The sequence below is a fragment of the Lissotriton vulgaris genome, chromosome 5 (assembly GCF_964263255.1).
Source record: "Lissotriton vulgaris chromosome 5, aLisVul1.2, whole genome shotgun sequence".
Lineage (NCBI taxonomy): Eukaryota > Metazoa > Chordata > Amphibia > Caudata > Salamandridae > Lissotriton > Lissotriton vulgaris.
Window position 1 is genome coordinate 2,001,239,222 of NC_141693.1, and position 13,704 is coordinate 2,001,252,925.

General features: G+C 44.5%; 1 protein-coding gene across 4 annotated transcripts in view; it reads right to left on the bottom strand.

Annotated features, from left to right (window-relative positions):
• Positions 1-13,704, bottom strand: part of PRRC2B (proline rich coiled-coil 2B) — a 657,801-nt gene that overhangs the window by 61,214 nt on the left and 582,883 nt on the right. For all 4 annotated transcript variants that reach the window (XM_086924792.1, XM_086924791.1, XM_086924790.1 and 1 more), the window contains one exon: positions 10,430-10,579. In XM_086924792.1, the coding sequence (XP_086780918.1) occupies positions 10,430-10,579 (150 nt within the window). The remainder of the gene's footprint in view (positions 1-10,429; positions 10,580-13,704) is intronic.

The window sequence follows — 13,704 nt, forward strand, 5'->3', positions numbered from 1 at the left end:
AATTTATGTACCTATTACAGAGATCAGAAAAACGGCAGAAGACAGCAAAACCGTCATAAAAGGAAAATGCAGGAACCTCAAGGAGTAAGATAAAGGGGAGGGAGTGTCTGGTAGTGGATTAAAGAGGTATGAGGTGGCTTTAAAACTACCAGCCTTGGTATTCCTCGCGCCCATGTTTCATTGCACCCGCCGCGGGCTTCTGAGTAGAGTTTCAGGCCCTGACACACTTTCACAAATGAAGCACTGGCTTACACACTTATATTGCTGGCTCTTATGCTTCTTAGAGGGTGCTGGTAACCCACAGGTGGTTTGTTTGCAAGTGCATGCCTCGCGTAGCATTTTATCTTGAGTACGGTGAGACTGTTGCATCAGTAACTTGTGAGTAGTTTGAACTTTTGCTCTACCATCCTTAGATCTTACTAAGGAGTACTTTAACAGCACCAGCAATATACCTGTATTTCATACTCTTGTGTACATCCCTTGCTTAGCTTTTCCTCACGAGTGGCTCATGACCAATTACACTATCATACAATATGCTTGCAAAAGTCCTGGTTTTCTTGCACTTTTGCTCATTTCATACAAATGCTCAACTTTCCTCTTTGCATATTTTGGTAATTTATGCAAAAAATACCACAAGTTAGTAACAAAGAACTTTGTAACTTATCACAATTCTACTCAGAGGTAACCCTGCAAATGGAATACTAAGTCTACAGTAGTAAACGTGTTTCCAGCTACTACCAAGTTTTATCTTTACCTAGAGTAAACCAAGTCTTCAAGTGGGGCAGGTCTCAAGCGCAGCAATAATAAACAAGCATTTGCAATGCAATAGGGCTCGCATTTGCGAGAGATTTGGCTATTGGCATTGTGAATGACAATGCCTTTTATTTAGGTTTTAAGAAACCAACACGTAAATAAAAGGCATTGCTATTTACAATGCCAATAGCTCAAACTCACAACTGTGAGACCTATCGCAAATGCTTGTTCTTAAGTTGCGGGAATCTGCCTTCCTGGTTCAGGGCTGCCCCTAAATATTGTATTTAGTGGGGGTTTTAGGGGTCTCGAGGTAAGTAGCCAATGGGCTACTGACCTTAGGGTGACTACACCCTGGGTGTACTCACCCCACGTGGGGGAGTTAGCACATTCCCTAATCTTGAATGGGGAGTCCCTGCCATCTGCAAGATGGCGGGCACTGAAGTGTGGGCTTCACCTCGCCTCCCCCACCTCAGGGGTGGAATTGGCAGAGGTGGGCACACCTTCTGGGCTGGCTAGTTTTTCCGGCCTGTCTTCCTGCCAAGAAGGAGGGGAGACAGGAAGGGGGCCTGCTCCTGATAGCAGGAGAGGCTGGGGGGGGGGGGGTCGCATTACAAAGGCTGCCAGCGTTTGAAGCTGCCCTGCCACAGATGGCTCTTCGTGGCCTGTGGGAGGTGTGAACCGCTCCGCCCAGGAAAGGATTTGTTTCTGAGCTCAGGTAGCGAAGGCTCCCACCCTAGGGGTCCAGAAACATGTCTTGTGGTGGCAGGCTGGTGTGTACCAGTCAGGGAACCCACCACAGGCTGGTCGTTTTTTGTGTGTGTAGAGGTACATGGCCTCTAAGGGTGGCACAATAAGTGCTGCAGCCCTTAGAGGTCTTCCCTGGTCACAGTGCTGGGGTACCTGTGGTCTCATTTACCAGGGGCTGACCTGTGGCTAGAGATGCCAATTGGGTCAGGTTTGGGGAAAGAACACCGGCCCTGGGAAACTGATTGGCAGGGACCCAGGGCACATCAAGTCAAAGTGCATCAGTAGTCTGGCAAAAAGTGTGTGTGGTTGGGGGGGGTGTGACTGCAACAGAAACCCACTTTCCAATATTGCGTGCCTCTGGAGCTGCGAGAGTACAGGTAAATCTGCAGCACTACAAATAAACAAGGATACAAGGTTAGATTTTCCGCTTTTAATATGTGCTGCTGTAAATCACAAGTGCTGCATTAACTGAAAAGCAAAACTCCCCCTTTTAATGGCCGCTTGTTAGTAGCTGATGCAGATGTTGGAAACAATGTTTGTAAACCGGTCAACTAAAGTTGGTTGGTGAACTTGAATGTCCACTTAGTGAAGGTGTGTGTGGAGTTAACCAGCAGCTTTGCACGATCGCTAATGTCATGTTATACCCCTTCTAGATCCCATACAAGTGAGATCCCTTGTTGTCTGTAGAGTTTGTCTGTATCTGCGTTTTGTTTTCCGGGTAAGTTCATATCAATAGATTTTGTATTGTCCACTGTTAAACATGATGTGTTGACCTTGAAAGGGCTTATGACCATTTCAATTTAAGTAAAATATTGAGGTGGTGATGGGTGTTCATTTGAACTTGCTCTAACTTTTCTGTTACCTCTTTGTCAAATGTCTTTAAGTTCGTATTGTTTCCAGTTCAAACACACTAGTATGTTTGACTGCCTCGTGTTGTCCATCACCCTCCAATTTTGGAGTTCCTCTTGTGTACATGCACTTGGTGTGATGCAGCCATGGTAAATACACATTGGTTGCTGCAAGGACATCTCTACTATCATGATCTCCACTGTCCACCAGTGTACCCATCAGCTTGTGCTAGATCATCCCAATCCCCTACGGACTATGAGCATTGATTCATAAACAATTTCTATATGGCTCTTATATGCAATATTACAAATGGTATTAGTGGAATGCTTTTGATGCGACTCCCTTAAAAGATGCTGACTCCGAGCTTCCTTTCCCTGATCCATAATATTTGGACGAATGTCTAAAAAGGGATAGTGTTTGCGTTGAGAGGAGAGTCTCTAACAAGAAGCAGGCTTCTGCTTGTTCTTCTAGCTGTAGGGCATACGATTTTGGCTGCCCTTTTTATCACTGCTTGGTGCAAGGCGAGTCTCTCATGGCAAGAGTCTTGATGAGTAAGTACATATTTCACCTGTGGGAAGGAATATGCTACTTACCAGTATGCATCTGTTCTTGGCATAGAGGGCTGCAGAGTGGTACATTATGAATAATCGCCATCTGGTGTTGGGCTCGGATGATTGCACTTTGTTTTTCTCTTGGAGAGTCTTTTGTATCCTGGTGACTCTTCCTTTGGTTGGTAGTGCGCATGGGCAACGGCTCCATCCTTAGATTGTTTTGCCATAGTAGGGTTAGATGGAGTAGTATGATAGAATACAGATAGGAATGCCCATGTAAGTGTATCTAAATAAGATAATGTTGGAACAGACACAGGTTTCCGGGGAGGCTGGGAGGGCATGTACCACTCTGCAGCCCTCTATGCCAAGAACAGATGCATACTGGTAAGTAGCATATTCTGTTCGAGGCATATGGGCTGCAGATGGTACATTATGAATAGACTATACAGCAGTTCTCTCCCTAGCGGTGGTCGCCTGTGTCTGTTGCAACTGTCTGAAATAAAGTCTTTAATACAGCTGGTCCCACTCTAGCTTGTTGTGTTGTGTGCACATCTACACAATAGTGCTTTGAGAAGGTGTGCGGTGTAACCCAGGTAGCTGCTTTGCATATGCCATCTAGTGGAATGTTTCCCAAAAATGCCATAGATGCTCCTAGTTTACGTGTAGAGTGAGCTCTAGGAGGAACAGTTAATGTTCTCTTTGCTTTTAAGTAGCATATTTGAATACATTTTACAATCCATCTGGCAATGCCCGCTTTAGAGATGGGATTGCCCTTATGTGAAGGAGAAAACGCAACAAACAGCTGTTTTGTCTTTCTGAAAGTTTGTGTTCTTTCTATATAGTACAATATTGCCCTTCTGACATCCAATGTATGTAGGGCCCTTTCCGCTACCGTTTGTGGTTTTGGAAAGAAAACCGGTAATTCCACTGACTGATTGATGTGGAATGCAGAAATTACCTTTGGTAGGAATTTTGGGTTTGTTCTAAGAACCACTTTATTTTGGTGTAACTGCATGAATGGTTCTTGAATCGTAAAAGCCTGCAACTCACTTACTCTTCTAAGTGACGTGATAGCTATGAGGAAGGCCACCTTCCATGTGAGGAATTGTATTTCACACCTATGCATAGGTTCAAATGGTGGCCCCATTAGTCTGGTAAGCACTATGTTGAGATTCCAGACTGGGGAAGGTGGTCGTCTTGGTGGAATGACTTTGGAGTCCCTCCATGAAAGCTTTAATTGCTGGTACTTTAAACAGGGACAGATGTTGCCTGCTTTGTAGGTACGCCGCTATAGCTGTGAGATGAACTCTGATAGAGGTGTATGCTAAGTTACATTGCTGCAAGTATAGCAAATAGCAGATGATTTGTTTAGTGGATGCGTCCAGAGGGTTGATGTGCTTACTGTTACAATGTATAGCAAACCTCTTCCATTTTGCTGCATAACATGCTCTGGTGGTAGGACGTCTTGCTTGTTTAATGATTTCCATACATTCTGGTGGTAAATCTAAATATCCAAACTCTATGACCTCAGGAGCCAGATCGCTAGGTTTAATTGTTTGGGATCTGGGTGCATTATTTCTCCATGGTTCTGTGTAAGGTGCATGGGTAATAATTTTAGCTTTTGATGTGGCACCTGTGAGAGTTGTAGTAGCGTGGTGAACCACGGCTATCTTGCCCACGTGGGTGCCACTAGTATCATTGTCATTGAGTGCTGCTGCAGTTTCCGAACCACTAACGGGATTAGTGGGAGAGGGGGGAAAGCGTAAGCAAATCTGTTGGACCAATTTATCCATAGTGCATTGCCCTGGGACCGTTGGTGTGGGTACCTGGATGCAAAGTTTTGGCATTTTGCGTTCTGATGATTGGCAAACAGATCTATCTCTGGTTGCCCCCATCTTTGGAAGAATGGCTGCAGTATTTGGTCGTGCAGCTCCCATTCGAGTACTTGTTCTGACTGTCTGCTTAGGATGTCTGCTATCTGATTTTGAACTCCTGGTAGGTGTTCTGCTAACAGATAGATCTTTTGAGGAATGGCCCATCTCCAAATGTCCTGTGCTAGTTTGGATAGTTGGAGAGAGTGTGTCCCCCCTTGTTTTTGAATATAATACATTGCAGTCATGTCTGTTCTGATCAGGACTGCCTTGTTGGTTATCTGCATTTGGAAAGCTTTTAGTGCTAGAAATACTGCTAATAGTTCCAAGTAGTTGATGTGCAGTTTCTTTTGCTGCACACTCCACTTCCCCTGCACTGTGTATTTGTCCATATGCACTCCCTATCCGGAGAGCGATGCGTCCGCTGTTATTATCACTTGTGGAATCGGTTCTAGGAACGACCGTCCTTTGCAAATGTTTGTTGTGTTCCACCACTTCAGAGAGTGATGCGTACGGTCGTCTACCAACATCAGATCTGTAATCTGACCTTGAGCCTGATTCCACTGTGTCGCTAGACAATCCTGTAGTGGACGCATTTGTAGTCTGGCATGTGGTATTAGCAGTATGCAGGAGGACATCATGCCTAACAGTTGCATAAACACTCGTGCTGGTAGTGAGTGTTGTGGTTGAAATCTTTGTATTAACCCGACCATTGTTTGTATCCTGATCGGATTGGGGTATGCTATTGCTCTTTCTGTGTCTATAGTAGCCCCCAGGTATTGCTGAATCTGGTTTGGTTGCAGGTGTGATTTTTTGTAGTTCACCGTAAACCCTAGGTGTTGCAGCAATTGAATTGTCTTCTGTGTGTTGTGAAGACATTCTTCTTGTGACTAGCGTTTATTAACCAATCGTCCAAGTAGGGGAAGACCTGTATTTGTTGCCTTCTCAGGTGTGCTGCCACCACAGCTAGGCATTTTGTGAACACTCTTGGTGCCGTTGTGACCCCGAACGGAAGGACTTTGAATTGATAATGTTGTCCTTCCACTACAAACCTTAGGTATTTTCTGTGGGCTTTGTGAATTGGGATATGAAAGTAAGCGTCTTTTAGATCCAGTGTAGAAAGAAAGCCCCCTTTCTTCAGTAAAGGAAGTACTTGTTGGAGCGTGACCATGTGGAAATGTTCCGAATTTATGTATGCATTGAGAGGTCTTAGGTCCAAGATTGGTCTTAGGGACCCATCTTTTTTGGGGATTAGGAAGTATAGAGTATACTCCTGTCCCTTGTTGGCGTTTTGGAACCTTCTCTATTGCATGCTTTTGTAGCAGTGCTAGTACTTCTTCCTTTAACAATGTCAGATGATCTTGACTTATTGGACGCTGTTTGGGGGGGGGATGTTTGGTGGGGTAGCTGTGAGTTCTAGGCAATAACCATGTTGGATAATTTGTCTCACTCACTTGTCTGATGTGATGTTTTCCCAGACAGGTAGGAACTGTGATAGACGTCCCCCGACCGGTGTTATGTGGTCTGGGGGAATTTCTATGAAGTCACTGTTTTGGGGTTGAGGCGTTGCGGTTATTATTTCCGCGGCCTCTACCCTTGTTGTTGTTACCCCTGTAACTACCTCTTGAATTACCTTTGGGTGATGTAGGTGTGAAAGAGGTGGATTGCTGATTTGTTCCTGTATTTTTTGAGCCTCCTCTATAGGTGGATCTACAAAAGGAACCTCTTTGTATTGGCTGTTGCAATGCTCCCATTGACTTAGCCGTTTCTGTATCTTTTTTCATTTTTTCTAAGGTCTCATCTGTGCTTGAGCCAAAAAGTGTTTTTTTTATCAAATGGTTGGTTCAATAAAGACGTTTGTACTTCCTGTTTGAATCCTGAGATTCTAAGCCATGCATGTCTCCTTAACATGACACTGGTGTTGATGGATCTTGCTGCAGTGTCTGCTGCATCTAGGGCGCACTTAATGGAAGTATTAGTTGTTATCTTTCCTTCCTGTATTAACTGATCTGCCTTTTTCTGATGTTCTTTGGGGAGATGTATTGATGAGTTTTTCTAATTCATCATAACTTGCCCTGTCATAACGTGCAAGTAGTGCCTGTGTATTGGCTATACACCAGCTATTTGCTGCTTGTGATGCTACTCTCTTGCCCGATGCATCTATTAATTTTGACTGTTTATAAGGTGGAGGAGCCTCTCCTGTAGATAATGAGTTAGCTCTTTTACGAGAGTTTGAAACTACAAGCGAGTCCAGAGGTACCTGCCCTTTGATAAATTTTGGATCCTTTGGAGCCGCCTTATATTTTTTATCAATTCTTGGGTTTAACACCCTGGCCCTCACTGGGTCTTTGAATATTTCCTCTGTGTGGCTGAGAAGACCCTTCAGCATAGGTAGAGTACCTGATGTTCTCTGTGCACTAGGTAGCGTCTCTAATAGGAAGTCCTCTATTTGAGGTTCTGTATGTATATCTACCTTATGATATTTTGCTGCCCTATTAATGAGCTGTACAAACCCTGTGTTATCATCAGGTGGTGAAGGCTTTGAGGGATATAACTCTGGGTCGTTGTCCTCATCTGACCCTACGTTATAATTTTCCCATGGGTCATCCTCGTCTGGGATGGTTTCATCATCCCCTTGAGGTTCTCCCTCCCCTGGATCACTGTCTACATCAGACTGAGGTGTAGATGGTCTTGGTGTAGAAGGTGCAGGAATATTTGGCATAGTGTGAGGAATAGGAGAAGAGGGTGTGACTTTAGGTCGAGGAGAAGTAGGAGGAGTTGTATTTGTCCCCAGTGTTCTCTTTTTTGAAGGAAGAGATTTGTCTATCTGTTCATTCTTCCTCTTCTTCGTCACTACTTTGCCAGTTTGCGGATCGATAAACAAAATCTTTTGTTTGGGATCTGTCTGCTGCTCCTGTATCGGTACCGAAGGCCTTGGTTCCGAAAGGTGCTTTTGTTTTCGATCGTCAATGTTCGGTGTTTTCGGCACCGAGTGTTTACTCGATTCCGACTTCTTCGGTGTCGAGTGAGTATTCGACGTCGAATCATGTTTCTGTTTCGACATGGAATGTTTCGATGCCGAGCTTTCCCTTGCATGAAGCTTCGGTGTCGATGTCGACCGTTTCTCGGATCCGACATGGTGGGAGACCGAGTGTTTCGGTTTTGGTTTTGGTTTCGTTGCTGGGCCCGAAGGCGGGGCGTCGGAAACTTTTTTCTGCGGTTTGACTGGGCTCGAAGGCGGGGTCGTTACCACACGGGGTCGGTTTTTTGGTAAGGGGACGTCGTCACTCACGGTTTGTTGCACGTCGAGTTCTTCGACATCCCACTGGTCCCCTTCCGACCCCGACTGATCCTCATGATCCTCTTGTTCCTCAAGTTGCTAGTCTCCGAACAGCTCCGGGATCGCCTCCGACTGCATTCTGGAAACCTCGCGTCTTCGAGCTCGACGATTTCTAATCGTCGACTTGGAGGAGAATGCTGCGCAGGCTTCGCAGTCCCTGGATTCGTGTTCAGGCGATAGGCAGAGGTTGCACACCTCGTGTAGGTCCTTGTGTGGGAACTTAGCACCACACGTTGGACATTTCTTGAATGGAGTCCTTTCCATGGACTCCGGGCTTGACTGAGTCGAGAAAGGCCTCCTGTTCGTCGACGTAGATCAAAGTTTTTTCTTCGATGTTGAAGTCGAAACGCGCCGGAATGGAAATGAAACGCGTTCGATAACAATACCGTTGAATTGGAAAGGGAATACGCGCCGATAAGTCACTTCTTTTCGAAGTCGATCTGGAGCGTCTCAATCCTCATCCGAACCAGATGGCGGAAAAAAACAATCTAAGGATGGTGCCGATGCCCATGCGCACTACCAACCAAAGGAGGAGTCACCAGGATACAAAAGACTCTCCAAGAGAAAAACAAAGTGCAATCATCCGAGCCCAACACCAGATGGCGATCTATTCATAATGTACCATCTGCAGCCCATATGCCTCGAACGTCAGCAATTACCTCTTCATCCCTTACTCATGTGTGCTCTACAATGGGTCTTACACTTTACCATTGATTTTTCCTGTAACTCTTGAGATTCTGGAGTTTTAGGGGAGGTTCTCCTAAATCCTCAAAAAGGTCTTCACTGAGGCAGTTCTACTGTGTCTTAGAAGGTATTCTAAAAGGCCACGAAGTATTATGAAACTTTTTTTCAGCACTGCCACATTCTTTTGATGTAAATCATTCAGACAGATTAACAACTCACCCTCTTTAAAGGAGATAATGTTAATCTCCCCTTTGGACTATCCTTGTTCTTCCTCTATCAAGATCCTGTGTCAGATACTCGGCAGAACATGAACGTTTGTTCTTCTAAAGGTGTCTTGTTTTCAATCTATGGGGCTTTTGCACCATTTTGACAGCTGAATGTTTTGACATCAATGGCAGTTTAATAGTCTTAGAGCAAGCAAAAAGTCAGTATCAGTGTATGCTATTTCAGTAACACAATCATTTTCTCCAGCATTATAGCAAGTATGATCTTCACATGTAAATCCACAGACCCCAAACTTCCGCCGTTAGATTTCCGCCCCCTATGGTTCTGTTCTTTTCCTTTTACCATCTCCAGCTCAACCTCATCTGACAATACCATATCTTTCAGAGATAACTGCTTTGCCTGCAACATGGTTGTGCCCAATATTGCTTCTTGCTAACTACGTTCATGAAAGAAAAGCCTCATGGTTTGCAGCCCCCAGATTTCTAGATATTTGAAAGGCATGAGCTATAGACCTTATAGGTGTATTTGTTGCAGCATAAGTGGCAGTATGGAAAAATCTAAAAGGTGTATTTTTCATAATTCAACTGTAAGGCTTGGAAGAGACCCAGGAAAGCCTTTCAACTTCAGACCGTAAATTATTAAACGCCTGACCCCTGCCCGCTCCCTCTGTCCCCACCCCCACCAATCTAACCCCCCTCACCCTAAAATCGATGAAGCCTGATGAGAGAAAACGGTCTCTCAAATTTTAATTCAATGTTCTTTTCTACAGCTTTGCAGTGGAGGTCGAGCTGCAGATTTGGAGTTTCCCAAAGTCGTCACTGTTCTCCACTACTATCTTTGACAATTTTTGACTCTGAAGTTTCCAGTGCTGATTCTAAGCCAAAAGATGGACAAAAGAACCTGAAGCTGGTGCCCTCATACTGGAGCACTGCAAGCATATCTTTGATGTCATAGGCAGTGGGCTGAGCTCTCTGCTAGTCAACTCCCAACCAGTAGAGGGTGCAAGGATGCACAACATGTGAATCTAGAAGAGATCCATTCTGCACAACCTTGGACATGAGCCTTGCTCTAAAAATGTAAACAAGCATAGCATCTGCTCCAAACACCTCCAATAGAAATGTACAAGTCTATACTATTACATAATTTGTCTCAATGATGTGAAGACAGTTAACAGATTTCCAAATCAATGCAGTGAGTCATTCTATAAATGAACCAGAGAACATTTTTGGGAGCATACCTCCTCCCACCTCTGCTTTGTGCCACACTTATACAAGACAATATCTAGCAAGAAAACTAAGCTGCTCCAACGCATGCAGCTTAGGAAGCTGCCTGGGGTGGAAACTTGCTTTAAAACATCACAAGGCGCTGCAGGTAAACAGTTTCATGGTAGAAATATTAATTTGCTTTACCTCTCTGCTGCCAGTCATGACAGAGGGCTGTGACCCTGGGGGCATAATCCTCCGCGGTGCACCGACAGACAAGCTTTGCCCTTGAGGAAGCTGGATGGACTGCTGTAACAGAAGAGGTTGCTGACCAGAACTGTAGCGGGGCATCGGCAGCTAGCAAGCAGAAGCAATATGGTTAACTGTGGTCTGACATTCAGGGAATTTGAACATACCAGAATAGGCAATGAACAATGCCTCACTAGCAGCTGATGCATAAATAACTGGTTAATGTCTAAACCAAAATAACTATAACTAAACATTAACATTCATTGTTCTACGGTCAGCCTAGAGGGAGCAGAAGAAAGTTACCTGTAGCTACTGTTCTGCAACATTGGTATCTTTCATAGATACATATGCTTGTATTAACTACTGATGTCAAGTGGAAACCCTCAGTAGCAAATGTTAGCAAAACAATTCCAATGAAGCAATCAACATTAAAAATTAGCTGACGAACACCAATAAACAACACTCAGACGTTTATTATGACATGAAGTCTAGCTAATCAGCTGAAGGGGCTAAGGGATACAACCATGTTCAGGGGCTCAACTTGCCAGATTTTTCATCTCACTTAAATTAACTAAGCTGCAGCCTCATTGACAGGGAGGAGAGAGAGTGCATGAGAATCGATGAATGGGAACACATACTGAATAGGATTATGTTACTTACCCAGTAAGCATCTGTTCTTGGCATGTAGCGCTGTAGATTCACATGCTTTGCATACTCCTGCCATCTAGGGTTGGGTCCGGATGTTTGCAAGTTGTTTTTCTTCGAAAAAGTCTTTCCAGTCACGAGGTAAGGGGACTCCTTTCGAAGATCGTGCGCATGGTCATAGACTCCATTGATGGACTGTTTTCCAGCAAAAGGGTGAGAGTTAGGAAGTGTAGAATATAGACGTCCATGCGTAGATAATGAAAATAATGAGAACTGCAACTACCACCGGTGCCCGTGGGGAAGGGTGGGCCATGTGAATCTACAGCTCTACATGCCAAGAACATATGCTTCCTGCTTCCTGGGTAAGTAACAATCCGTTTGAGGCATGTGTGCTGTAGATACACATGATTTGCACCGACGATATAGCAGTGTTCTCCCAAAGCGGTGCCTAACCAGTAGATGTTGCAGTTGTCTGGAAAAGTGTTTTTAGCACTGCTTGCCCTACATTGGCTTGTTGGTGTGCTAGTACATCCACACAATAGTGTTTGGTAAATGTGTCTGGTGTAGACCATGTTGCTGCTTTACAAATGTTAGCTATAGGAATGTTACATAAAAAGGCCATAGACGCCCGCCCCCTATTTTGCGAGTGGAATGTGCTATAGGGGGTATAGAAAAAGTTTAGCTTTCACGTAGCAAGTTTAAATGCACTTAATCCATCTTGAGATGCCAGATTTAGAAAAAGAATTGCCTTTGTGAGGTGGTGTAAATGAAACAAACAGTTGCTTTATTTTACAAAAATCTTTTGTTCTTTCAATATAATACAATAAAGCTCTTCAGACGTCAAGTGTGGAGAGAGCTTGTTCTGCTACTGAATCAGGTAGAGAAAAAACACAGGTAACTCAACTAGTTGGTTAATATGAAAAGCAGAAACCACTATGGGGAAAAATCTGGGACTGGTGCAAAGAACTACCCCATCTTTATGGAGCGGAAAAAAAGGGTTCTTCTAAGGTTAATGCCTGTAGCTCACTAACTCTTCTTCATGAAGCAACTGCAATTAGAAATGCAACTTTCCATGAGAGAAACTGCAAAGGACACTTGTGTAGTGACTCAAAGGGTGGATCCATAAGTCTTGCGAGTACAACATTAAGATTCCACACTGGTGCCTTTGGAATTCTTGGTGGTGTAACGCTCTTCAAGCCCTCCATAAAGGTTTTGATGACAGGAACTTTGAAAAAAGACAAATGCTGTCTGTTTTGTCAATATGCAGCTACTGCTGCAAGGTGCAACCAAATAGATGTGTAAACTAGCGCACATTGCTGGAGGTTTAGAAGGTAAGAGAATGTTCTGAATAGAAGCATCTAGAGGTAGAATTTTGTTAGAGGTAAAACAAAAAATAATTTCACTTTTTCAGCATTGCAAGCTATGGTAGGTTTTCCAGCTTCCTTTCATCTGTTGGCAAATTTAAATATCCAAATTCTAGGACTTCAGGAGCCAAATCGCTAAGTTGAGTTCCTTGGGATTTGGATGCTTTATTTCTCCATGGTTCCGAGTGAGGAGACTGGAGGTGAGATGTAGCTTTTGATGTGGAAATACTGAGAGCTCAAACAGGGTGGTGTACCACGGTGGACGGGCCCATGTGGACGCTTCCAAGATCAGTGTGTGATGTTTGTCTGAGTTTCCGAACCTTAAACGGAAGGAGTGGGAGAGGGGGAGGGGGGAAAAGTGTAGGCAAATATGTCTGACCAATTCATCCATAGTGCACTGCCCTTGGATAGATGGTGTGGGAATCTGTAGGCGAAGTTTGGACATTGTGAGTGGTCTACAGTGGCACACCGATCTATTTGTGGGTATCCCCATTGTTGAAAGCATGAAAGGGGGAGAACTGGGGGATGAAGTTCCCACTCGTGTATTTGCTGCCTCCTTCTCCTGAGGTCGGCAATTTGAATGTTCACTCCCCGGAGGTGTTCTGTCAGAAGGCAAATCTTGTGATGGATTGCCCATTTCAAAATTGTCTGAGACAGGCATGTCCGTTGAAGAGTGCCCCCCCCCCCCCCCCCCCCCGTTTTTGTACATAGTACATCGCTGTCATGTTGTCTGTGCGGACTAGAACAACTTTGCCTGCGAGAGGAGACTGAAAAGCTTTCTTCACTAGAAACACTGCTAGAAGCTCTAGATAGTAGATGTGAAGACGTTTGTGTTTGTCGTCCCAGAGACGGACATGTGCACCCCAACCGGTGAGATGCGCCTGCTATTAGCATGACTTGTGAAACAGGGTTGATAAAAGGCTGCCCTTTTCATACATTTTGTGGGTTCCACCACTGCAGATAGTGATGACTGCAGCCATCTACTGACACTATATCGGTTAATTGACCCTTTGACATTCTACTGAAATGCTAAGCATTCTTGTAATGGACGCATGTGTAGTCTTGCAATGCCTGACACCATCATTCCCAATAGCCACATGAAAGTCCTGGCTGGCAAGGTTTGGTTGACTTGGAACTGCAGCAATAATTTGGATATTGGAAATTCTGGCTGCATTGGGGAAGGCTAGAGCTGTGTGAGTGTTGAGAGTGGCTCCTGGATCAGAT